The sequence below is a fragment of the Fusarium redolens genome, assembly GCF_020744475.1.
Source record: "Fusarium redolens strain MPI-CAGE-AT-0023 chromosome Unknown BKA55scaffold_10, whole genome shotgun sequence".
NCBI lineage: Eukaryota > Fungi > Ascomycota > Sordariomycetes > Hypocreales > Nectriaceae > Fusarium > Fusarium redolens.
In genome coordinates, this window is record NW_025763673.1 from 819566 (window position 1) to 844419 (window position 24854).

At 47.6% G+C, this 24854-nt stretch overlaps 11 protein-coding genes across 11 annotated transcripts; 3 read left to right on the plus strand and 8 right to left on the minus strand.

The window, feature by feature from the left end:
- Positions 1-581: 581 nt before the first annotated feature.
- On the plus strand, positions 582-1670 carry BKA55DRAFT_514608 (pfs domain-containing protein; the record flags this gene model as incomplete). The annotated part of the gene is made up of 2 exons (XM_046187977.1): positions 582-809; positions 894-1670. 2 exons carry the CDS (start codon positions 582-584, stop codon positions 1668-1670), a joined length of 1005 nt encoding a protein of 334 aa, XP_046048024.1.
- Positions 1671-2326: 656 nt separating this feature from the next.
- On the minus strand, positions 2327-3547 carry BKA55DRAFT_571834 (uncharacterized protein). Its single transcript, XM_046193103.1, has 2 exons — positions 3169-3547; positions 2327-3111 (listed from the first exon to the last, which is right to left on the minus strand). The coding sequence occupies exons 1-2, from the start codon at positions 3244-3246 to the stop codon at positions 2437-2439; spliced, it is 753 nt and encodes a 250-aa protein (XP_046048025.1). The 5' UTR covers positions 3247-3547; the 3' UTR covers positions 2327-2436.
- Positions 3548-3988: 441 nt separating this feature from the next.
- BKA55DRAFT_457115 (uncharacterized protein) lies at positions 3989-5032 on the plus strand (the record flags this gene model as incomplete). The annotated part of the gene is made up of 3 exons (XM_046186082.1): positions 3989-4515; positions 4732-4869; positions 4951-5032. Coding segments are annotated over 3 exons (747 nt in total), but the record flags the coding sequence as incomplete, so codon positions are not given.
- An 872-nt stretch (positions 5033-5904) lies between these two features.
- On the plus strand, positions 5905-6063 carry BKA55DRAFT_515019 (uncharacterized protein; the record flags this gene model as incomplete). The annotated part of the gene is made up of 1 exon (XM_046187998.1): positions 5905-6063. The coding sequence occupies one exon, from the start codon at positions 5905-5907 to the stop codon at positions 6061-6063; it is 159 nt and encodes a 52-aa protein (XP_046048027.1).
- A 501-nt stretch (positions 6064-6564) lies between these two features.
- Positions 6565-9717, minus strand: BKA55DRAFT_617455 (uncharacterized protein). Its single transcript, XM_046196726.1, has 4 exons — positions 8262-9717; positions 7029-8196; positions 6786-6935; positions 6565-6733 (listed from the first exon to the last, which is right to left on the minus strand). The coding sequence occupies exons 1-4, from the start codon at positions 9602-9604 to the stop codon at positions 6638-6640; spliced, it is 2757 nt and encodes a 918-aa protein (XP_046048028.1). The 5' UTR covers positions 9605-9717; the 3' UTR covers positions 6565-6637.
- A 3764-nt stretch (positions 9718-13481) lies between these two features.
- Positions 13482-17596, minus strand: BKA55DRAFT_514202 (uncharacterized protein; the record flags this gene model as incomplete). Its single annotated transcript, XM_046187955.1, has 2 exons — positions 13482-16900; positions 16957-17596. The coding sequence occupies 2 exons, from the start codon at positions 17594-17596 to the stop codon at positions 13482-13484; spliced, it is 4059 nt and encodes a 1352-aa protein (XP_046048029.1).
- A 15-nt stretch (positions 17597-17611) lies between these two features.
- BKA55DRAFT_467741 (uncharacterized protein) lies at positions 17612-17797 on the minus strand (the record flags this gene model as incomplete). Its single annotated transcript, XM_046186121.1, has 1 exon — positions 17612-17797. A coding segment is annotated over one exon (186 nt), but the record flags the coding sequence as incomplete, so codon positions are not given.
- A 1435-nt stretch (positions 17798-19232) lies between these two features.
- BKA55DRAFT_515030 (uncharacterized protein) lies at positions 19233-20765 on the minus strand (the record flags this gene model as incomplete). Its single annotated transcript, XM_046187999.1, has 1 exon — positions 19233-20765. The coding sequence occupies one exon, from the start codon at positions 20763-20765 to the stop codon at positions 19233-19235; it is 1533 nt and encodes a 510-aa protein (XP_046048031.1).
- Positions 20766-20795: 30 nt separating this feature from the next.
- On the minus strand, positions 20796-21104 carry BKA55DRAFT_467152 (uncharacterized protein; the record flags this gene model as incomplete). Its single annotated transcript, XM_046186118.1, has 1 exon — positions 20796-21104. A coding segment is annotated over one exon (309 nt), but the record flags the coding sequence as incomplete, so codon positions are not given.
- Positions 21105-21257: 153 nt separating this feature from the next.
- BKA55DRAFT_472258 (uncharacterized protein) lies at positions 21258-21782 on the minus strand (the record flags this gene model as incomplete). The annotated part of the gene is made up of 1 exon (XM_046186147.1): positions 21258-21782. A coding segment is annotated over one exon (525 nt), but the record flags the coding sequence as incomplete, so codon positions are not given.
- Positions 21783-21875: 93 nt separating this feature from the next.
- On the minus strand, positions 21876-24782 carry BKA55DRAFT_702414 (uncharacterized protein; the record flags this gene model as incomplete). Its single annotated transcript, XM_046200614.1, has 2 exons — positions 21876-22144; positions 22210-24782. Coding segments are annotated over 2 exons (2613 nt in total), but the record flags the coding sequence as incomplete, so codon positions are not given.
- Positions 24783-24854: the final 72 nt, after the last annotated feature.

Consider the following 24854-nt stretch of genomic DNA (forward strand, 5'->3'; position numbering starts at 1 on the left):
CCCACTTTTGCTATTTAGTTGGCTCGGGTTGGAACAAATGCGACCTCCTCGGCAATCGCGGCTCGGCCCGCTGGTCGAGGACAGTAAATAGGACTTTCTAGTCAAAAACTACTTCCGCCGTATAAAGTCAACACGAAACCTGATGCGATGGCATGTCCAGGCTTGCTCTGAGAATACAGCAAAGAGGTGCGGCATATGGCATCCAGAGATCAGCCGGCTTGGGTGGCTACGTGTTATGACAGCGAACGTAAGCGGGCGTCAAGCACGCCACACCTGGCTTGGTGTCGCAGGGTAGGTAGGCATGATCTTTACGGCCTCAGGACGCAACTGCGTGAGTAATCTAACTTTGCGGAATGGAATACCCCGCACGAAAGACAGCAACAATCAATCAACACATTTGCTGCTGCTCATCACATTCACTTTAACCCTTTAAGCACGCTCAGTGCGATACTTAGCCTACTCACCCAAAATAATCATTTCCCACTTCTTGATACCACTCAACCTCTACTGCATCAAAATTCAATGTAAGAAACACTATTCCCAGGTGGGTATGGCTTCACTAATATCTCGATAGTATTATAATGCAGGACGTGCAGAGAAGCCCTCGGGCCTGCGAAGAATACACTGTCGCAGTTGTTTGCGCCATGGAGCTCGAGATGAGCGCCGTCCGATACATGTTAGATGTCGAGCATCGCAGCCTTCCAACAAAGGAAGGCGACTTCAACATCTATATCCTGGGTGAGCTCCAGGGCCATAACGTGGTCCTCGCGTGCCTCCCCGGAAACCAAGGAAAAGGCTCCGCCGCAATTGTGGCCACAAATATGGCTCGCACCTTCTCCTGCATCAAGTGGCAATTTCTCGTCGGCATTGGTGGTGGAGTTCCTAGCACTAAGCACGACATCCGCTTGGGCGATGTCGTGGTGAGCATGCCCGAGGGGCAATACGGCGGTGTTGTTCAATATGATCTGGGGAAAGAAACCGATGACGGTTTCGCCCTTAAAGGCTTCCTCTCGCCACCGCCGCCTCTTTTGAGAGGTGCCGTGATGAAGATGCGGTCTGACCACCGTGTCAGGGAAAGTAGGGCTGAGGAGTTCGTATCAGCGATGTTGCAGAGGGGAAGACGCCTTTCCGTCTATGAGCGGCCTTCCGCCGATCTTGATGTCCTGTTTGAAACGGATTATCCTCATGACCCGCAGAACTTCACATGCAAGAAATGTGACCAACAAAAATCCGTCTCCAGGTCGTGTCGCGAATTTGAAGGCCCCGAGATACACTACGGATTAATCGCTTCTGGCGATCGTGTTGTGAGGAGTACTGCGAAAAGAAGTGAGATCATCCGTAACGTCGGCAACATCCTCTGCTTCGAGATGGAAGCAGCAGGGCTACTGACCGAGTTCTCGTGCATTGTCATTCGTGGTATCTCCGACTATGCCGACTCCCATAAGAATGATAACTGGCAGCATTACGCGGCTGCAACTGCCGCCGCATGCACCAAGGAGCTACTCACTTACATAGATCCAGAGGTGGCCTCTGCGGTACCGGTATCTTCCAAAGACGCAGCGTCATATTGGGGCAACGGGCTAGCCGCTCGCCATGTTTTTCATGGCAAGGGGGTCCAAAACTCCGGTTCGGGTCATTTTTCTATTGGCAAGGACCTGAACATATGTTGATTGCCTCGACCCTGAGGCATTATTCGCATGCGAGTTAAATCGATTAATAAATTGGGCCGCGGGGTCAACAGATTTCCCTTTTACAGCTTTCCCTTAAGCCGAGTCGCTTATTGGTGTTCCGGGGTTGCTAGCGCCGGTTGAATGGCTGCTTTATAGAGCCGATAAAGCAGCATCTGATATTCCTCGTACAAGTGGATGTAATGCTCCATTGCTGCTAGTTTGATATAGATACTTGCTTTGAGTCTGTTTATATGTCTGTCAATAAGCTACTCTATGTGACATAATCAATCTGCGAGTCAGCTACAACTAAGCGATAAGAGCAAAATATATTGACCCCGCAACCCCGTCTTGGTAAACGATTTGGCCCAAATCGCATGCGAATACCACCTAAGTTAGGTTAAACAAAAATTTAAGGTTCTTTGGGGAAGACCAAGCTAACGTCCGTGGTAGGGAAATTGCAATCAGAATGAAGAATAACTGGAGCCAAGATGATCTTGCCCAAATTTGGAAGAACCTCGATGCGTGCACGGGCCAGATTCTGTGTAATTCATCGAATTACCACCACGACTGCGTACAGTAGGGAGTGAATTGATGACAGCTCACTAGCGATCTAGTCATGTTTATACATGCGAGGAAGGACTGAAAGTAAACTCATTGGAATCACTAACTGGTGGGGTTTATGGAATGTATCTTCTCCTATTATCCTATTTTCTTCCTATAACTCCAAGCAAGAAATTGTCACGCTAAATCAGCGAGCTATGGATTCTCATGTTCTGAGTGGTCGCTTTGGTAGGATTATTCCATCGTCCTCCATGCACTCTAAATGGTTATCGTACTGGTTTATCAACCAGTTTGGGGTTCCCTTTGCCACACGAGACAGGTCTTCCCCCGAAAGTTCGAAGCCCACAGTTTCCAAGTCCAATACCATAATTTTGTCCTTCCCATTGTCAGTCACAAGATGAAAGTTGTCAAGCTTTATATCATCATGATACGCCCCGAGATCAGCAAGAGACGTAAACGCCTGTTCTAACAGAGGCCGAAGATCTTGTTTATCAAGTACTGCGCCTTCCGGTGTCGCGAGGCAGTTCCCTCCGATATCTGAAAGAATCAAAGCGCGGATATCATTGAATTGAATCATGCCGTAGAATCTAGGTATGACGGTGCCCTGGAGAGGTTGAAGTTTGTGATATGCTTCCAGTTCCTTGTCAAATTCTTCTTCCCAATTAGGCTTCTGGGATTTTAAAACAATTCTTTCTGGCAGGAACCACTCTGGGAATTTGCTCTGCAGCCATGGGCCTATCGCGCCAGATAAAACACCGAATAAGGACTGGACGACCCGATCCAGAAACGTCTGCTGAAGTCGCAGGCAAAGGACATTATGATGGCAATGGTCTGCAGGTCCACCTCTGGCTGTGATAGTTCGCGTACCAAACCGAAAACGCTAAGGTCAAGTTATATCAGCAGTGTAATATGGCTTAGAACGGGCAGTGGAACCTACAGTGTCTTCAGGCTGCATGACCCCTTCAGTGAGTATATCACTAGTTGGAGAGGAAGGTATTCCATCCGAATGCTCCATAATGCGATCAGTCTTGTGTCGTGCTGGTTTTTCGAGAGAGAATCTCGAGGTATTTATACCTCTCTCTTGGCCTCTTTTTGCAGCCAAGAAGCGATGGCTTCAATATTAAACCAGTTCTCGCAATCTGCTTCAGTCTCAATCCTCCAATGGCGCTGATTTGTCGGAACGACCAGCTGACAAAAGCTTATATCGTAGGGACAAAATGCTGGGTTCCAATTACCTGTGTTAGCTGGCTAACGTGTATTCTCATGGCTCGCAGTCCCTCCAACAAACAGGTGCGGTCAGTCTGTAATTGAAAGAGGTTCGGTTTGTATATTGAATGCCAAATTTCAGGAGTTCCAAGCCAAAACGCACGTGCCATCAATCACTGAGTCAGCTGTTTCTTGAGGCAGGGGGTGCCAGGCAGAAACTCCACAGTCGGCCCGTAGGCCCAATCAAATCACTCTTAGAATGTCCTTGTGCATGTTGGTTGTTGTCGTGGTAGAAAGTGGACCAACGAGCCGATATTGTGATTGGTGATTTTATTTGGAATTGAACTTAGTTTTTACAGTTCAGTTTCTAGCCGCCATGATATCTTGTTGGTTGAAGTTTTACTATAGCGTGATCATAGCCAGCGGTTACAGTTTGTTATATAATATGCCAGCAGCGCTCATGTTGAAAGAATCTCAAGTCCATCTTCTACTCTTATTAATCTTTCTCCACTTTCCTCCTAACTATTGCTTCTAAAGAAATGTCTACCAATTCAGCTGAAGAGCTTATTCAACAACACCCCACCAATGTGGTTGCTAACCCGGGGTATAAGACCGCATCCGATAAATCCTGGTCCAACTCCTACAAGCCCATAAAGAGCACAACCTCCTACATAAAAATTCAGAATGGCGTTATAGACGCCAATTTCGAAAATGCCTTCATGGGAATGATGGAAGATGACGCCATGCGCTTTCGTCGGCCAGCCGTTCCTACCAATCAACGTTATTGGAGACTTGAGACTGAAGCAGATTGCGAGAACTGGTTCAATACTGAGATAACTAACGTGGTTCTCTCTGCTTGGCATTCGAATCCACCACTTATGCAGACCTCTCACACTAAACCACTGACAGAAGAAAATATCCCCGAAAATGTGGATTGCACATTTTCAGTAAAGCATGGCGGAAAGAGATACACTGTGGCTATTGGGGAGTTTAAACGCAACCTTCTCGATCCGAATGAGTGGGGAAGTGGCTTTATTACTAAAGGTGGCCAAAGGAAACTTTCACAAGAACTCAGAGGGTAAGTTCACCCACGGGGAGCAAGACTTCAGACCGAAAGACAAGGTGACAAAATAAATTGAGCTAAAATTTCCTAAAATTAAGATAAGCTTACCTAAATCTTTTTGTCACCTAGGGTTAAGGTCTCAAGTTTCTTGATATCCCTCAGGTGCCTTCACCTATATTCCTCTTTTCCTATCGTACAATTAAAAGCCAAAAGACAGCTAACTGATAATAGATATGCAAGCAAATATAAGTGTCCCCAAGTCTTTTGTTTCGACGGTTCGAACCTTGTTCTCCTACAGTTTCGGGCACACAGAGTCGAGGGTATCAAGAATGAGGACTGCGAGATTGACTCCTGGATGATTCCTGTGAAGTATGCCTATTCCCTTTCCTTTTTTCCATTTTTTAAAGAAATTGCGAAAAAAAAGAGATCAATCAGGCTAAAATTTTCAAGGAACTCATCATGCAGCCTTCGGTATGCACTTTATCGCCTCTTGGCTCAAGGATGGAGACGTTGCCAAGGAGAGGTGGCCGCAGTCACAGGTTTCACTGTAGGGGGGCTTGCACCATGTTCACGGGAGTATTACACTGGCGTGCCCATTTGGAAGGCGGCTAATGGTCAGAGGCAGAAGTCGCACCCCTTGGGCTATCAACGAACTGTTGATGGATCAACTGGGGCTGTAGTATGGTCTCACCAGGCTTACCAAGCGGAGTGGGAGACAGGTGCCTTTTGGTAATCTATTGTGTAGTTGAATATGAATAAATATAAATAAATATAAATAAACACCTAGCCGCAGACAAGAACCCTCCGATCCGAACACCCAGGTGGATACGAGAGCCGAGCAGCCGAGACAACCCACTGATATCCCACTTGCGCTACCTGTCTGCTCCCTTAACCTATCGGATAAGTGCCTAGAGCAACACTATAGTGCACTTATCTCTACAACACTAGTTAAGAGATAGATTAGGGAACGTCAAGTGTAGCTAATCTCAACAAAGGGAAAGGGAAGAAGAGAAGGGGGGGGGGGGGGGAGAGAAAGAAAGAAAGAAAGAAAGAAAAAGAGAGAATGAAACGAAAAGTCTGCTTCAGGCATCGACGACCCGTCTTAGGACTGTCCCCTGGCCGCTTCCCTCCTGGGTGGCTAGCCTTGATTTTCAATTTTTAAGAGTCCGGCCTCGACCATAATTCATGTTCGGTTTTGATCAGCAATGCCCATCTTAAGACTGTTAGTGAATGACAAGGGCGCTAGACTGTGCATGCGCCACGGTTAGTCCACTTTGGGGCATTTTCGACAAACATACAATGAAGGATTACTGACGGTGGGCCCGCACCTTACTGTATAAATTTCTCTGGTATTAGTAAGTTTTATACTGTATCGAGTGTCTAGTTTGAGTCGGTTAATATGTGATGTTTAAGGCGGCAAAACAATTGGTGGTTATGTCTCGGTTCTTGGAACCTGGTTGGCAAGCTACTCTGGACATGCTTGAGCAGGTTTCGGGGATGACGCTCTGTGAACTGCCCTCTTTGTGGGGTTTTCATTGTTGTGAGTGTTGCTTGAAGTTGTAATATTAGGGATGTACGCTTTATCAAGCTGGTGTTGGCGTGGATGGGATACCCCTAGTAGTTAATAATAATATTAATTGTATTAGAGTTGATGTTTCTGCTACACTTTATATGGGGTAGAGTTGATTTAATGAGCATGTTTATAGAGGAAGACTTTAGGTCAAGTTCATTTAGGAAAATGTTATTAGTTACTTCTTTACGCTCCTAAAGCTAGGTATAACAGATAGTAGGCGTTTGTAAACGTATGTTCTCTATAGTTTTCTCACCACATTAGGGGTTGCTCCAGCTTAAATTATATCCCAATAAAGCGTAAACGTAGGGGCCATGATTTCGTGTATCAGGACCTGATACTGGGGGTAATTGGTACAGTATAATCGTCTGCGAATGATACCTAGGGTGGGTAAGCTATGAAAGCTAAAGTACGCGTTCACTCGTGTGTGTGACGCGCCGATTGTCAATCGAAAGGGGACAAATCAGTCGCTATGGATTAAATGGGAATAAACCGGAGATAGTCAAGTACCTGAGAAGAAGACAGGGGTATGCGACAATTAGGAATAAAAGAGTAAGGTTGTATCAACTAATTTTTAAGTTCACAATCCTTACATCTATGCACATTACAAGACGGACAACGATCAACAAGTGCAATATTAAACCAACCGTCCCCGCAAATGCACTGTCCATAAATGAGACATTTTCTATTCAAGTAATTCAAATGGGTAACTTACACATTGGTAAAGCATTGGTATAGGACCAGTACGAATAGTAGCGGGCATTTTTTCAGAGATACTCGACAAACGGCTCTTTTGTTTTACTGCTGTCCGATGGACAGCATCGCCTGTAGAGATATGGGGTGGCCCGGAGTTCAAGTGGTATAACTAACATAAAGTTAGTCAATTTTGCCTTTTCAAGAGTAAAACCAATACATTAGTTGTACAGGTCCTACCCTCTCCGCGAATAGTGTGCATTACCCTTATACTGCTGGGTCCTATGTCTTCCATTTCTTTGGATTTGTTCATGTGTAGGTGATTAAGTGCGTCTGTGTGACCCATTGAATACGCGAGGTCGTACGGGGTGCTCCCGTATTCGTCCTTTGCGCAGGGATCTGCGCCTTGCTTGAGGAGGCGTTTGATTACCTCGACATTACCAGCGAGCGCAGCAGAATGAAGTGGTGCCATTTTTATGCCATCCGTTCGGTTCGGATCGGCACCCTCAGCAAATAGCATGTCCATGACATTCACATGGCCTCGTAGAGCCGCCGCGTGAAACGCTGTAGCACCCAGCCGACCACCCTCGGCGTCGATCTCTGCGCCCTGTGATAGAAGAGCTCTGACGCAATACTCAAGGCCGAACGATGCTGCATAATAGAGCGATGTGGCTTGTCTAGGGTAAGCATTCCAACACAGTTTGCGCTCTTTTATAGCTGATGTGTATTCCTGTTTGTTGCCAAACATTGGGCGAGAGCATATAACCTGTACCCAGGACATAAAAATAGTACGACAACTGGGACTGAAAAAACGCAGAGCCTTGTTACTAAGTTCTTCAGAAAAGAGGTTGGCATTTCGAACGTAGGCGGCCCACCATATCGATGCATGGTAGAGGAAGGGATAGCGAAGTAGGCGACTCTCAAAGTCATCAGCACTACCAGCAGGGCCGGATCGGAAGTCCGCGAATGAGAGATACGTCAAACAGCTTAGTGCATTCTGTATGTTTGCCTCAGATTCAGAAAATGCAAATATTGAGGCCCTGCTTCTCTTGATTGCATCTGATAAGAGATAGTCCTTGACGGACAGATGCGCCAGCATGACGTTTCCTTTGGCTGTAACCACAATAAGATTTCCGCATAGATCTTGAATATCCTCAGGACTGATTAGTAGGGCAGCTTCTTCGCAAATATGGTCCATGTTCGGTTCGATGGCCAAACTTTCGTGAAGCTCACCAAGAGACAAGGGCGAGACAGTACATACTAGCCATTGGAGTAGCTGCCTTACAATTCTGATCGTCCCGGATGGAATTTTGACAAGGATGTTTTCGTATGTTTCGTGCAGACCTTTCGGGAGGGTTTTGAGGGCTTCTCTGATGTCTTTCATAGTCTTGAACTGCGCAATTTCATCAAGCTGGCATCGAACCCAAAAGAACCTGATCTCCAGTTTAGCTCTACAATCATTCGCAAATCAGATAATGACACAGTTAGATCAACTTACATCCCGCTGGCTTGCACTCTCAATGACTGTAGGATAGTTTCTCTGAAAGATGGCTTAAGTTTCAGCATCCTGAAGCCTGGATCGTGGTCCAGCCGGTAGTTTATATAGCGGTCGATGTCAGAATTTAAACAGTTCGAAACAGACTCCAGACGTATCCTTGGAAAGTCTGATAATACTTCGCGAATATCGGCCTCGTCGCGACTGCTAAGAAGTATATTCAAATGATGCCCTTGGGTACCCAATTGGCGAAACAGTTCAAGGATGCCTCGCCGACTCTCGCACTCATCAAGCGCATCAACAAGGATTATCACATGATGCTTAGACGTTAGCAACATGAGGATCTCGCTGAGAGTCCGCAGGTCCGTCTGCCTGACGTAAGGAGATTGGGTCGATGTGTTCCTTTCAAAGACTTCCTCGAGATCTTTTGGGAAACGACCCAATTGCGTACATATCTGAGCGATAAGAGAGCCAACCAAGTTGAGAGGATTACGTGTTTCTGGGCTTCTGAAATCGCAATAGAAATACGCCATGTAGGTACGGTCGTTCTGGTTGCCGCATTGCTGGATGAAATCTATCACGGTCGACACAAGAACAGTTTTTCCAGATCCGAGGATACCAGTCAACCAAAGGACGGAACTTTTGGCACGCCGCCAAAATTTGAACTTCTCGTAAGACAAGAGCCAGTCGTTCGTCCCAGTTACGCGCATATCCATAGCTGCACAATGGCTTGTAAAGGGGTCAACAGGCGACAGCCAATTAAGAATTTGTCGTGTCCGGTCAGTAGCTTCTCGATTATTCTGGCGGTCGTTCAACGTATGCAAGCAACACATGAGGTCAGCTTGTGACCTCTCTATGCGTCCTAAGCCATCTACCAGTCCGGTAAGCTGTCTTTTAAATTCAGTTGATGTTTTCTTGATCTCCAAGGTTAGCTTCCGGTGATCGTTTTCTAAAGCCAGCCATAGGAGGGACTTCTCGCGCTCAATGGCAGCAAGAATCTTCTCCACCTCTCTCTCTGTGAATGGCCATTTGAGAGTTTCCAACACCTTCTTATGCCCTCCTTTGGACAGAAGCTTAGCTTGGATGGTCTGCAAGGTAACATCAAGTCGCCCCAGAGGCCCCTTGGGACCTTGAAGGGCCTCGATTGTACAAGACCATGCCTTGCCTTCCTCCGAATCATCCGCCCCATCCTTCAGCTGCTGGAGTATGTATTCACAGGTCCGGACCTCTTCTCGAAGACGCTTCCGCTGGTTAGTTGCGCCAGCAGCTGCGTTTACATATTTGACAACCTCGGAGGACAGCTGGATAGTGGCGATGATACTCGCGGTTGTGCTGAGTGGATCCATCCGGGCGATAAGTTAAATATGCTAACCTCAGACGACCAAAGGAACATTGATTGTTCAATAGTAGAGAAAATCGCACACGGTATAGCTTCGTAGGGTTTTGTAAAGCATGCGTGTAAGGGGTTGCGGTTGACTTTATGAAGTACTCCAGGAAGAGACAACTTCCATGTTGCTCCACAGTACTGGGCCTGCTATTGGCTCATATGCCTACATAATCAGCACCCATGATGCATATCGGTAAGCAATGTTGGCAAGCCACTGTGACTAACCCCAGCACATGAGCCAATTATTGATACACACGTATAGAATTGATTATGGCCGGTACCTACTGTAACAAGGGTTGTCTGTAATGTGCCGGATTACACATTGCTATTCCCAACTGTGCACGGGAGTGAGGTCTTCCCCAACTAGCCTCTAGCCACTTTTCAGCCCAAAATCTCTACTCTTCTATTCTTAATTATTATAAAACCCAAATTATCGCCCCACCTCCTGTTCATTCTTATATATATCTATCTCTAACCTATTTACATATATTAATTTCCATAGCGACTATAATTACTACCTTACGCATTACCAACATATCTAAATACATGCCACATAAAGGCTCTCATATTACTTAAAACTAATAATTGAGGCAACTGATTAATTGACCTAATTATAATAAGTTATATTAAATATATTACTTTTATATAAAAACCTCTATAAATCAAGGTTAAATCCTTATATTCAACTACTAGTAAAGAGATTATAATATTAGTATAAGTGCCCATTATTAATTATACACATGAGATACTCAGCTTATACAGTAGTAATCCTATAAGTTAAAGGGAAGTATCTAACTTCTGCTGCCCTCTTTATTATGCAGCTTACTAAGTGTGACGGTTGGATTCTGAGGTAGCCCCTAGGGTCATAACATTAAGAGCCTTCTCTACGGCTTAATTCTGATATAGTTTGCAGGGTAAAGCGTATTACCTCACAATTGAGGAAATATCCCTTCAATTGTGGAGGAGCTCCGGCAGGTACCCCGCCCCACACTATCCCTGTCAATGGCGAGGTACCTCAGGGAAACCAAACGACACGTCATTGAGCAAGACCGTCCAACCTCCAATACAAGCCAATCTTAATCAGACAATGACTTCCCAATCAGCACCATCATCACCACCAATTGAGGCACTTAAGCCGTCTGATGATAGTAGTTTTATCAATGAAGATAACAGCCGTCAAGAGCACGAGGGTGATAGCACTCGGAGACCGGCTTTTCCAGCTGCCGATGACCGAGGCTTCAATTTTCATCCCTTCGACGTGTCGCGACGGGAACTTCTCGTCAACGAGCTGCCCCAGAGCCCATTGTCACTTTTCCAACACACTTCATACCAATTTCTATAGTCAAAGAATGGGTTAAATACACCAATGATTGGGTTACTAGCCTCATCTAACGCGGCGTTGTCGATAGTCAAGAACACGAAATGACAGGAAAATCACGCCTCAATGCCTGGAAGCCAACAACGATTGCAGAGATGTACATTTGGCCTGGGATCCTTATCTATATGGGGATCCATAATGAGATAACGGTTGAAGATTATTGGAAAACATCTCGGCTAGAGGATCAACGGCCTGAACACTCGATAATCAAATTCATGACTTACGATCGATTCCAGATTCTTTATCGTCATGTCCGTGTTTTTGACCACACCGAATTCGCTAACGGTTATGAAAACCTTCCTACCGTCTTCCAATGCGTTGAGTCATGGTCTCAGCACCTTCAACACGCAACGACAGAGCTCTGCGAGCCGGGCTCCCATCTTGCCGTCGACGAGGCTATGATCCGATATACCGGAAGGAACAAGCAAGTCACGCGCGTCCCCAACAAGCCTGTTGATACAGGCTTCAAGGTGTGGATAGCTGCCCAGCTAGGCATCTTCATGAGGTGGATATGGCACCAGCCCGGCGCAAGATACGGTCCTGTTGGTGTCCAGAAGAAGCCGGCATCACAAAAGAAGAAAACCAAGGGAAAAGTCAAGGCTTCTAGCAAAACTGATAAGGTAGAGGATGTTATTTACGTGGCTACGGAAGCCGAGGCTAAGATCGTGGCTCTTAACTCGACTCAAAGCGTCGTTGTTGCCCTTATTAATCTGCTGCCGATATCGACATATCACGTTTTTGTCGATAACCTCTTCTCATCGCCGGACCTCTTTCGTTCTCTTCGTCAGCACGGCCACGGCGCAACCGGCACAGCTCGGTCAAACTGTGGCATCTACAATGGTCTTGTAGAGGCTAAAAGGGCCGACAAGGCAGGAAAGTCGGGATTCCAGTTCAATGAGATCAAGGTCATCCCAACGGCTGATAATCAGGTAAGATGATTTGATCTTCTTCTAACGTATCTACTGACTAGTCTTCCTTCTCCCCTATTATAGGTCAACCAAGTCGCATGGAAGGATAATGCACTCGTATTATTCCTTTTAACCGTCTTCGCCGGCGATGAGAGGACTGAGCGTTGGAGGAGGAGACCATCGACGAAGACTCCGACGGCACGACCGATACGGCGCTTTTTTGGCAGTAAGCCAGCCAAGCTAATATCGATCCCTACAATCGCTGCTTCTTACAACGACGAGATGAATCATGTTGACCGAGGCGACCAAAGACGGCCATATCTTGGCTACGATCATCCTATGCGCCGAGGCGCTTGGCAAGCTATTGCATAGACCTTTTTACTGGATGTAGTGCTAGTAAACAGCTTCCTCTTACAGCTACATGGCCAGCCGGCCTGGAACCGTTACACGAACCAGAAGAAGTGGAGGGAATGCCTCTACAACGAGGTCTTCAAAGCCTTCCACTCGGAAAGCCAATCAAGGCAGCTTTTTCGACCTGGAGACGAATTTCACGCCTGCTACACAACATAACATGTCCGAAGAGGAAAAAAGTCAAACTGCCACGCTTGCCAGGGGCCTCAATTAGGGCGGCCAGGGTCAAGAAGCTCAAGAAGGCCGCTGGAGCCGGTCAGTCGCAATAAAAGGAGGCGTCAGACCGTTTGAGGGTGTCAGCAGTGTAATGTAGCGATTTGTCACTCGAGGGATTGCTGGTACTTCTATCATGGGCTAAAATAGGTGGGATGCTAGGTATCTATGATTTGGCTCATTTTAATTGGTTGCACCACTCTGTCGTGACCTGGCCGGAGCTCCTCCACAATTGAAGGGATAGTAGTCAGAGAGTAGAGCGTTAGACGTGTTTCCTGAGCAATAAACAGAGCAAGAAATTTTCCATTCAAAACGAGACCTCTTGAGACATCCTACTTTGCCAAGATCTTGAGCACTGGGAGAGCTTGAGGTAAGAATAAGGTGATGTTAAGAGAGCTGGTCACGCTGGGTTCGTCAGGAAGTATTTATGGGTCCGCGAAGAACTGACCAATTGAATGTTATATAAAGTCATGCTGCTGTAAGGTCATGCCTCTGTACCAAAACTGTCATGCCGCTCTATCAATTCCCATTTATAATCATTTCGCTGAAGCAATATAGCGGGAATAACCAGTGCTATCTAGTTGTATTCTTTAACGAGCTTGAACATATCAAGCGGACCTGAATAAACCTATGAGCTCGTAGTTTTTCTTCTTCCATGGTTCCTTCATGATGTTATCTTCTGGACTCATACCACAATGTTCACTAATCGTTCCATTCAGAACCATGTCACTCGATATACGTAGCAACCTCCAAGATGTTCTATCCTTTTTCATAAAGGAATGGCCTATCGTCGTTAATATAAAAACCTGTCGCGTCGCCTGGAATGCCAACTCACCCGCAGTGTTGTTGACTAGCAACGGCATATCTTCGTAGCCTTCCATCATCTTCATGGTTCACAAGTTTCTCGTTGTCAGCTACTCCACAGGCTACAAAGCCTTGGTGGTCATACCAAAGTCGTGTACAACACGCTGAGGGGGAGTCGTTTGTGCCAGAAATTGGCGTAACAATGAGTGAGGCCTTAACACAGCATCCATTTCTTCCTGTTTCGCCTCAAGATGGCTACGCATAGCATACTGTTTGCCCTCATTGTGAAGCATCTCACGAATCCATTTCGTCCTCTGAAGGATTTCTTGATTAATTCGGGGGAGAGACCCAATGGCTTCGACGAGGGCCATAACATTATGGCGAGACGGCAGGATGATGGTGGGTCGGTTGGGGATACCTGGTGGCCGACTAGATGTCGATAGGATGGGAAGGCGTAGATAGTCCTGATACCGCTCAGCGTTGTTGATTGAATCAGGAAACCGCCAAGGCAACACAAGCGTTATCTTCCCTCGATGACTCCACTTAGGCCCGACAAGATCCATCAAGCAATCCATGGCTTGCTCACAAATTCTGTTTTTCTCCTTTGCTTTGGTTCCGTGTACCAAGCTGTTACGAACGACCAACTGTGCCCAAAGTTGTGTAAAGACGTTGGAGCGATCCTGATACTCTATGGCGTTGAGAGCACTACAGATCTGGGGCGACGGTGTATAAGGGTTTTGAAGTTGATAATTAGCAACAGAGACCCAGGAGGAAAAGTCAACACATTGTGGTGGCGAGAAATAGGGTGCCCAGTATTGTATCCGAAAAAATGCCACTTTCTGGTACCATGTCCCAGGTCTCCGATCTGTGGCGACGTCTTTGCTTGAGTCGCTATTAAACGTGACTAGGATGTATCTTCCAATTGCGCAACGAAAATGATCATCAAATGGATCTGTGTAGCTCTCGACTACTCCCCACAGATCTTTGAACTTCCGGTAAAGATTCAGGAAGTAGAGATTGCTCCAAGACGCGATATTCTCACAATCAAAAAGACGTTGGTATACAGATTCAGACCAACTATCATTAGGCGGAACATACTTGCGTGTCGCCATCCAGCAAGGTACATTGGGTGGTAAATCTCCACCGTCGGACACAGGGTGAATGCGGATGTAAGCGCTCCAAGCTTCGTCATATATTTCCCATATCGTCTGCGCAGTGACGATACGGCCAACTTGTCCTGACTCCTGTTCAATCTGTTGCAGTTGCTGAAGGCGGGGCAATCTATGGCAGCCGACCTGAGTGCGGACTCGTTCCCAATACAGTTGTAGCTTTGCTATCATGTGCTGGTGATAAGCCCTGGCTATCTCCTCTGTCATCGGGCGCATGACTTTCTCGATAACCTCATTGCCATTTCGCTGACAACCGCGATCAAATTCGTTTTTCGCTTGATTAAGCAACTGTCTCAGAGATAGCTCGATACTGATACTGGATGCAGCAAGACGCTGCACATTCATCTGAGATAGAAGGCCTCGCTGGATGGGATTTCGAGGTATGTAAAGTTGGATAAGCTTTTCCAAAGCGATATGTCCGGCATACCAGTCTATACACGAGTGAGGAATCCAGAGCATCCCTGAATTTTGGATAGTCTCACTTAAGCCGAGGCCGAGCCGCTCTCGCAACTCTCTGGTGTGGTGTGTTCGGCTACGTGAAGTCCATCGCGAAAGCCAAATCCAATTATCATACGGGAATTGCTCTTTACTGGTCAGTGCATAGGTGAGAAGTCGGCAAAAGAGCTGGGCTGTATAGAAAGCAAGAATTAGAGAAGGTGGCGAAATAGTGTTGGAGATGGAAGCTTCGCGAAATAAGTGATCTAGAGGAACAATGAATCTAGCAGCTTGCGTGAACACAAGATCGTTTATGTCTTTGGTAGATACGACCCAGAATGGTTGGTGATTGGTGCCAGTAGATGTAGGGGAAATTTCGAGAGACCTTTGGGCCATATGAGGATTCTGGCTTGGCTCAAAGTAGCCGTCATGCCACATTGTGAGAATCACGTCAAGCCGAAATGTCAACTCTTTACGGATGCCATAGTTTGTTGAGTTTCTTGCATCCATGGCAGCTTTGATATGACGTTTGTTGGCATCCCACGCCTTCGATAGAGCATTACGATGGACGTGGAAGGTTGGTGCTTGATGACGGCCCTGATCGGCCGATGAAAGATCGCTGATCATACTCTGATTCAAAGCAAGAAGGGGAAGAAGCCCCGAGCCAAATAATTCGTATTCACTAAACATGACAGCGAATACTTCTTTGTGACAGCTGTATGCCTTGGCACGAATAATGCCTGGCTTGCGCTCATCTGGGTGGCCTGGGTTCGATGCTCGCGTACGCTTCGCTTTGACTTGGTAATCTCCAAGGTCACGGAGCAAAAACCGCTGAAAAGTTTGAGCATTCATCGGGGACGTGGGTGCACATCTGGACAACTGCTCATGTAGATAAGGATGGCACTGACTCTTCCAAAACAGAGTGTAAGGTTCTCGCATCACTTGGCTAGAAGATGGAGGTGTCGCGACATAATCACGAGTCCCGATATCAATCCAGCAAGAACGGATATCCAGATGGACAGGGTCAAAGGCTTGGAGAACAGATGCCTGAAAGTAATGTAGGCTTTCGATCAGTGTCGCTCTCCCGAACGTATTCTTCAGGTCATGAGACTGAAATAGCAGCTTGGGATCCCTGAAATAGGACACCATTACGCCGCTTTTTGTGGTCAATCGGAAAGAATTCGCTTTTTCGACTATCAGACTCCAGAACTGCGCAAGATTCTCTGCCGGAATTGTGTACTGTAGATGAACAGCTCTGTTCACGTCTCCTGGTTTCCAACGGTTATTTCCAGGTTTTTCCTGGAAAGAGCGAGATTTAGCATATGCAATTTCATACGTTCTCGGTAACTCCTGCCGACAAGGATCGGGTACTGCTTCAAAAGCTGCCGGAATGATGACATGATCATAGAGATCTTGTTGGCGCTCCAGTGACAGAGCGTTCTGAGTTGATGACGTCATGTCTTTTGCAGCGTTCGGGAAGAAGACAAACGCGGAGAATGGTACACTGTGTGCGTTGAATGTCCCGAGTTTAATATGTCGTGTCCTTGCCAGGTCCAGTCCGTGTGGCTGAATTATCTCATCTTTGGATATGTTCAAGGCTGCAGAGGGAAGAAAGGACAACCTAAAGCTGTTGGGCGATTGGATTGCTTGAAGGCCTTTTGCCCCAAACCAGATGCTATCGATGTCCCATTGCCTAGACAATGACAGCGCTGGTTGACCGGGATGGCAAAAAGCCTGTGATGATTTGCTAAATGAAAGTGGCTGGATCGGTTCGTCGGCAAGGAAGCTTTTCCACTGCTGGAAAGAGCTGCTGGGGTCATAAGAGCCCGTCTCACCAAACACTGTGGACAGAGGAGGAATAAACTGTCGAAGCTGCTCGACGCGCTCCCGAAGAGAGTCAGAGAGCCCGGCCACGTCACCCTCAACCCAATGTGTACCTGGTCCAAACACTCAGTATTATGTTAACCGTGACGCTAGGTTGTTTCGAACATACAATTACACTTAGAGCTATAGAAGACCTTAAAAATCTGGTCGTAGGCACGTTTATACGGGTCGAGGAACTCGGGGGTCCATCCAGTATTTTGTTGAAGAGAGTTGATGAAGCTTTGCAAGGTTTCATTGCGAGGCTGAGCGGCGGTCAAGGTGGCATCATCACCCAAGCTATCATGAGGTTCGACGCTAGAGCTCCCTGCATCGGCCTGCTGAAACACGAAAGGACGTTGTACAGACGTACTTGTAGTGGCACGACCGTGATGATTTGTCGATTCCGATGGCCTTGGTTCAGTCGAGGGTATCGTCGGTGGAATACGTGATCGATGCCGCCTGTCACGAAACTCTCGCACGCGTTGTCTTGTGAGAGCTCGCGTCAATTCAAGAGGGGCCGTTCGACGTACGCACAAAGGCGCTGAGTTTACATTCTCGGGTGCAGCAGCCTGTTGCGTGCCATTCTGTATATCTATCAGCTGTCCAGTAGAAGAGGGAATGACCTCAGGATCAATTGCATCACAGGTTGTTGGGCAGCAGGACGCTCGGTTATCGAGACCTGGTGCTGGTATAACGCTTCCATGAGCAGTCGATACGGGAGTTGAAATCGGAATCGACACTTGAAGCGTCGAAGGGCTGATGATGTTCATATCAGGCCCGACGTGATGGCGCGACACGTCCCTGACCAACACCAAATTGCGTGTAGGGTCCACCATGCGAACCCCACTATGGCCTGAATATTCCTCGCGAACCAGCGTTTGTTGCATTTGGCGCTTCAGGAAACGGCGATTTCTCGCCCGTTCACGCTCGCTCTCGATCTTATTTGGATTCGTGATGGCTCGGCGACCCATCGTTCATTAGAGGCTTGGGAAACATACTCATATGGCTGTGGCCGTAAATGAGCTAGATACCCTTCAAAACGGCACCTTTAGGGTCGACTTTCACCAGCCCCTATTATTTAAGTTTAATGAGTGTGGGGTGATGCCCCACGCAGATAAACTGTAACAATCTGGCATAGTCTTATGTCATTTATACATGCTCAACTTGTGAAGGTTTTGCATAAGATAACCCCAGTGGGTTCAAGCAGGGTTCAAGATTGTTATTCGGCATTCTATTGGCTCTCAAAGGAGTTGCAGGGATACCGTCCATTTTTAACAGAATTTGATTGGCTGTGCCTAGGCAGGGGGAGGAACAGATTGGCTGATGATTACCCTGTAGTTACCATTTCTCAAGTTTCACGACCGATTTTGAGCCCATTAAGGAACCAATAAATACTTTTGTAATAAAACAGGATCTTCAATATTCTTTTATGCGCCTTATTCCATATTCTAATGCGTGAAACCGATGTTGTGATGTTGTTGCGTCAGGTGAAGCTTGCTTGAACCCATGCCACATAACGGCTAAAATCCGAAACCCTAAGTCTGACATTGATTACTGATAACGCTGTTAATAGGGCCTTTGTAAAAGCCCTAGGCAGCCGGCCTGACCTTGAGGTCGAGATCGAACCCCTAGTCCAGCAAGACTCCTCCCTCCGGGCTGACTTTGCAGTCACTATTGGAAATAGCCGCTACTTCTATGATATCCAAATCGTAGCTATCTCCAAGGACTCTGCAAAGGAGGACCCCTATAGCACCTTGAAGGAAGCTGCTAGTGAGAAAAGGCGGAAATATCAGTCTCTTGGAGCCTTCTTCCACCCTCTTATCTTCTCAGCAGGCGGCCTTATGGATCAGGAGACCTCACAGACCTACAAGAAGCTCCAAGAGCTCTTAGGTCCCTTTGCAGCCTCACAGCTAGACTCAACTATCGGCCTTACCTTGACTAAGACTAGGGCTATCTCAGCTGCCTCTATAGCTCGAGATCTACCTAGGAGAACGCACTCCTAGATGCCGACCTATCTTTCTTCCTAACCTATCTTCCTTTTTAATTTATCTCTTTTCCTTATTTTTCCTTTATATTTATCTCTCTTCTTTATTTTTCCTTTACCTCTATCTCTCTTCTATCTCTATCTCTTTCTAATCTTTATATCTTTCCTATTTCTATCCCTTTCCTATCTCTATCTCTTTCCTATCTCTATTTCTTTCCTATCTATATCTTACCTATATTCCTATCTATCCTTCTTATATTTATATCTCTTTTATCTCTTTTTATCTCTCCATCTCTTTTTCTTATTATCTTTCTAATCTCCCTTTTATCTCTTCTATTTATCTCTTTTTTATAGTCTTTATAAATCCTTATATAAATAGCACTTGAGCAAGATAGCTTTCCGTAGCCTAATATAACCCTATCCTAACCCTGCTTGTCGGTCTTCTGACTACCCTGCTTGCGTTTCGGTACCTTCTTCTCCTTTCCTTCTTCTGCACTCTCTAAAAACTGATGCCACAGCTTGCTGATCTCCTTGAACGTCGCAATCATCTCCGGCTGCAGCTTGCCCGGGAAGCCGATATGTACGGCGTAGTGCTGCCTTGCAATGCGTGTTCCGTGTGTCGACTGTAGATCCCACACGATATTCCAGCTTCCTCCACAGTCAACCGGCTCACCTGTGATCGGGTCGATCTCGACGTTTTCATCCTCATCCTCATCATCCATCTTACCTTCTAGCTGCCTTATCACGAGTCCTCGAATCCTCCGTCCCATCTCGATTGCAATCGCCCGATATCGTCCTACCCCTAGTCTGACCCCTGTCCCGGCCTGCATAACACGAGCAAGCTTCTTACTGAGCCGGTCGGTTTCCCATACCGACGAGCTGCCATCCCTCCACATATACTCAAGCTGCTCTCCATGCGGCTCGTTAAGCTGACATTCCTGCCGTAGTACCCTCTCGGTCGGAAGTAGCCATGCAATATATGCCACTACCATTCGCCCGATCCGGTCGGGGATAAACCGTGCTACCTTGCGGCCATTATCACGGATTGCCTTCATCTTGTCACGATCAGTCACGATCATGACTTGCCCGTCTAGTATGAACACGTTCCGGATCAGCTGCCACGAATCGCAGTGCCGTAATGTTGTAATTTCTGGTCCCCTTCCCGGAAGCCCACCCCATGTATGCACAAGCACGAGCAGCGTCTCTCGTAGCAGCCGCAAGTCTCGAAGCCACCTCTTAACACGCTGCCGCTTCCATCGGACCCTCGCAGCATCCCATATCGATGCTTCCATCAGCCGCATCACCTTTGCCGGCCCGGCCTCCAGCCACTTGTTCTTCGGGTTGCTTGCAAATGACTGACCTGCCCCGAGCCGTATCATATTATCGACGATCCGACCCATATCGATCTTCTTACTGACTGTCTGCCACACCCCACCAAACAGCCCATTTAGCAGCTTCTCTGCTTCAGTAACCTCATCGCGTAGTGTGCAGGTAAAATCCTCGACGCTGATGTGCTCGCCCATGTGAAATAATCCCTCTTCGTCGTCAGACCATCGTATCGACGGCTGCCCCCCGTTCTTCTGCCGGTACCCTTTTCCGTATGCCATCCATCCGATAATCGTACTTATGACGCTGTGAGTGCCTATACACATCCATGATGTATGCTCCTCTCGAAATGCAAGTACGGCCTCTATCCCAACCTCATCTTGATCTACCGGCTGGTTCTCAAATACAGCTTCTAAAAAGAACAGCCGGGCCCACCATAGTATACCAGCTAGCATACCAGTGTACAAATGCGGCTCCAAATAGCCTAGTGGGTGTCGGTTAATACCTAGTGCCGCACAGAAGCATAGTAGCGAATTCGTATATACATTTCCGCCGACGTGAGTTTTGATCGAAGCCACGATGAAGTTGAATACGGCTCGATCTAGCGCACCATCTAGTGAGCTAGTCATACCTTCATTTCCTCGCTCGTCTTCATCACTATTATCATCATCTTGATATTCGTCTTCGTCTTTATCAGTAGCTTGTCTCTCTCTGCCGCTGAAGAATCCGCTGTCGTGACTGCTTGGAACCCGGTCTCTTTCAAGCTCGTCTGCAATATCCTGTAGCAAACTCCACTGCTCATCCGTAAAGCGAACGGCCCAGCGTTCAAGCGCTTCCTTACGACCGATATGATATGCCTTCCAGCAGAAACCCAAGTAACGGTGACCGACAGACTTGTATTTGATCATCGATGCCTCCTTGCCTTTGCGGCCGAACGGTTGACCGGACGGGGTTGTCGATGAAATGCTAGCGAGCCACTGCAGCGTCTCAGTCGGCACGCTGTCAAGTCGCCAGCAGCAACGTTCCACCTCACGATCAAAGCTCTGTCCAAGCCGGCCAAGCAATAGTCGTTCGCGGACTGCTTCTTCATCGTCTTGTGCCACAGTCCGCCTGCCCGTTGCTGCCCTCGCCCGTAGCCACTCGGCTGCGTCGTGAATACTGGTCAAGTCCCGGGAGCCAAAGTGTCGTACCCAGCCTACCCTTTTAACCCACGACGAGTCACGGTCGATATCTTCCTTTAAGTCACCTTTTCGCAGTCGTGCGGCATCTTTCTCTTTCAATCGAGCCTCACTTGCGGCGATAACCTCATCCATAGCGCTCTGACTTCTAGCATTAGCTTCGTCAGCCGTATCGGACGGGCCATTGCTATCGCTATCGTCTCGAACGATCCAGTAGCGCGCATAATGTCCTCCCATCCACGTCTGCAGCCGCACCTCGGTCCATCGCTCCTCTGCTGCTCCATGCCCTGCCTCTCTCCAGTGGCGGACAATATTATCTCGTGCAATAGTGAGATATCGGCATGCGTTGCAGCTGTATCCGTGTGAAATAACAAGCTGTTCAATTGCCTCACTGTTATCTTCGGGGGTTGCAGCAAGCTTCGGGTCAGCTAGTTCAAGTGTGCCGTAGTAGTTTTTGATGTCCTTGAGCCACGAAAAGTGGTATTGGATGCCATTACCAGTGGTAATTGGTACAGTAGGGTTCCAGTCCTACAATTCCGATTTTCACCTATGTCATCTTTATCTTTTCAAATCAATCCTTTGATCTTGCCTCGCTAGTGACTGTTTTCTCGACTGACAGAAGTCATATGCCAGGATGAGCTGATCTAGCACATAGATGAGCCTCGAGATCCAGTAATCGTCTTGAGACCGTATTCTCTGCTCTAGCCAGAGCCTTGCCTGACTCTCCGAAGTCAGATCTATGCCTTCGTGATCCAGCGCCATTTTCGTCAAAATCTTGCCGAGGATTTGATCATCGTACGCGCATAACGCCGCGATGATTCTGCGCACTACTGGTTTGTTCATACAGTAGCCATCATGGTCATGCTTGGCATTATACTCCTTCACCAAATTTGACTTTCTACTGTTGCTTCTTTGACTGCGTGCTTCACGGCGGGCTCGCTCTCCTTGTCCCATCTCGTCACACACGAGCCATCCGTGCCCACACATGCTACACGCCCCCCAGACATCATAGTATCGCGGAATATCGAGGGTGGTAAGCCAGTGCAGAATACGCTTGGCATGCTTGCTAGTGGACCACTGTTCGCAGCTATGTAATCCGTGATTAGGTTCCGGCCGACTCTTGATTATGAAACAAAGCTCGCATCCGACAGATCTCCAAGCCTCAGTGATCTGATGGATCCAGTTAAGTCGATCGATGAGATCGAGGCACGGATCGGCCACGAAGACCTCATTACTGGTCTCGGTTGGGATGACGATCTCTGCTTCTTTATTGTTGAGTAAACGGATTTCAGCTTGCTTCCCTTTGAGATAAGCAATGATCCGTTTCTGCTCATCTGCCGTATCGGAGCTCCCAGACTCATTCGTTTTGCCAAACAGAGGAGCCATAGGCCCCCCGCATGATCTGCTAGGCGGATCCAATATAGATGATGATCCCACGACTTGAACACGCCTTCTTTTCGCCGGCGTTTGTGGAGAAGTGATCACGAAGCTGCGCTTCAACAGGTTCTGCCCCCCATCGTTTCTTGAAAAGAACTTAGCGCTAGATGACGGAGCCGGTGGGGAAGACGGAGGAGGTGATATTAGCAAGCAATCATGAGGATCATCATCGAGACTCGTTGCATTAGTTGTACCAAGCTGTGGAACAATACGATCAGGTCCGGCGTGTATAGGCCTAGAGGCACATCTACTAGGTAGGTGCAAGAATTCGTGCCAACGAACTGATACCCATTCGTAACGTTCAAGCAGCTGAGGCTGTAGATGCGTTGGGAAAGCCCCATCAAGCCCGTATGTCCTGGCTCGCTGCAGCGGACGGTGGCCGCTTGACCAGGCGAATACAACTCCACGATCTGCATTATCCGTCCGGTCATCAAACCTATTAAAAGGTCGGCTCACCTCACGAACATGCTTATCAGCGATCCCAATACAGATCTGTCGTAAGAGGCGCAGGGTAATTCCCTTATCCCAAACCTCCTGTGTGAAGCGTCTGACGGTGTTACTAAGGCGTTCTGTAGACCAGTGGGGGCTGTCAGGCTCTGACCGGCACCGAAAGAAAAAAGGAGAACAACCATTGATGTGCGGTAGTTGCTCTCGAGCAAGCATATCCACGAAAGGGCGAATATATACGAGGTGTGTATACATTAAGTGACCGACTTGGGAAGGGAAGAACCGAGCGACAACGAATTCCCTATTGGTTGAGCGCTTTGCTTTGTGACTGCGAGTGACATAGATCATATAGCCGTTATACACGTAAAGGCTACGCTCGCTAGTCCTATGATTGCGTACTCGGATGTTGAGCAAGTCTGGTGAACGGGGCTGGCCACCGCACGTCATGAGCATTAGACCTGATAAGACCTCGCGCAATGCTTCTTCCTTCTTGAGATATGCAAGTATTGCCTTCTGATTCCATCGCCCTTTGCGTGAGAGAGGGTTCACTTGACTGGTGCAAGCTTTCAAGGATAGTTCCAAATAAGCCTCTGCTAGCCCGTTCTTCGGGTGATTAACGAATGAAAACCCGTGTGTCCTATTTGACATATCGTCTTTGACGGAGAATAGATCGCAAAGCGGTTTCCACCCATACATCAACTGCTCACAAAGAGACTCCGCACGCTCCAGAAGTGCCTTCGGGAGACGTCGAAACTGTTCCATGTGAACCACAATGTCATCTCTGTATGATAAAATCTGACCGTCATCGCTCCATTTGAGAAGAAATGCAGGTGTTTCTGAGCCTGCTATTGCCCTGCCGAATACGAGTAGGGAGAATAACTCCTCGAACGGTGATTGTGATCCGAGGACGAGGTATTCCTGTCGAATATTCTGCAGACGTGCAATCTGACCCGTTCGAGGGCGTCTCGCAATTCCGAGACGAGGGTAGCCCTGCGCTGGCAAAGCGTACTCGAGGAAGAGAAGGCGCTGTGTGTATATCAGCGCGGCAAGGTTAGACGTGTATGACCTGGCCGGAAGGAAACCAGTGAGGTCAGCCGAGAATCCGAGAACACCACTGAAATACACCAGCAGCGTTGAATCTGGGCGACCATCCATAACTTCTTCCCTGCAAAATGCCATGATTAGTCCGAATAGGAGTTCTAGCACCTCTTCGGCCCAGGGTGGTACTTCTTCCCCGCCCGAACTCGTCATCGCTTTGTTCTTCCGGCCGTGATCCTCGTTCCGGCCGTGATCTTCCTCTTCACTCTCATCATCTTCTTCATCTTCTTCATCTTCATCATCCATATCGTCGGTCTCGGAGTCGTCAGCACCCACGACACTACTCTCATCGTCGCTGTCGTCTTCGTCTTCATCTTCACAACCCTCCTCTCCATCAGTGCTCTCTACATCTCGATCAACCTCAACATCGGCCCCGTCAGATAGCTTCATACTTCGCCAAAGCTGCTCGTTCAAAGCATCATGCTGGGCCCAGCCTTCGTGGTTCCACAGTACTGATATCAAACGAAGTTGTGATTTTTTGAAACGGATGCCGGCCTGGTGCTGTCGAATCCCCGCAGGTAGGCGATAAGCTCGAAAGATCATAGCAACGAAGCGCTT

Bases quoted from the DNA above. Each gene is read 5' to 3' on its own strand.
- BKA55DRAFT_617455 (XM_046196726.1), bottom strand. From the start codon at position 9,604: ATGGATCCACTCAGCACAACCGCGAGTATCATCGCCACTATCCAGCTG. The intron at 8,197-8,261 runs GTAAGTTGATCT...ACTGGAGATCAG, and splicing joins AGAGTGCAAGCCAGCGGGAT to GTTCTTTTGGGTTCGATGCC. The intron at 6,936-7,028 runs GTAATGCACACT...ACTTTATGTTAG, and splicing joins TAGGACCCAGCAGTATAAGG to TTATACCACTTGAACTCCGG.
- BKA55DRAFT_571834 (XM_046193103.1), bottom strand. From the start codon at position 3,246: ATGGAGCATTCGGATGGAATACCTTCCTCTCCAACTAGTGATATACTC. The intron at 3,112-3,168 runs GTAGGTTCCACT...ACTTGACCTTAG, and splicing joins TCATGCAGCCTGAAGACACT to CGTTTTCGGTTTGGTACGCG.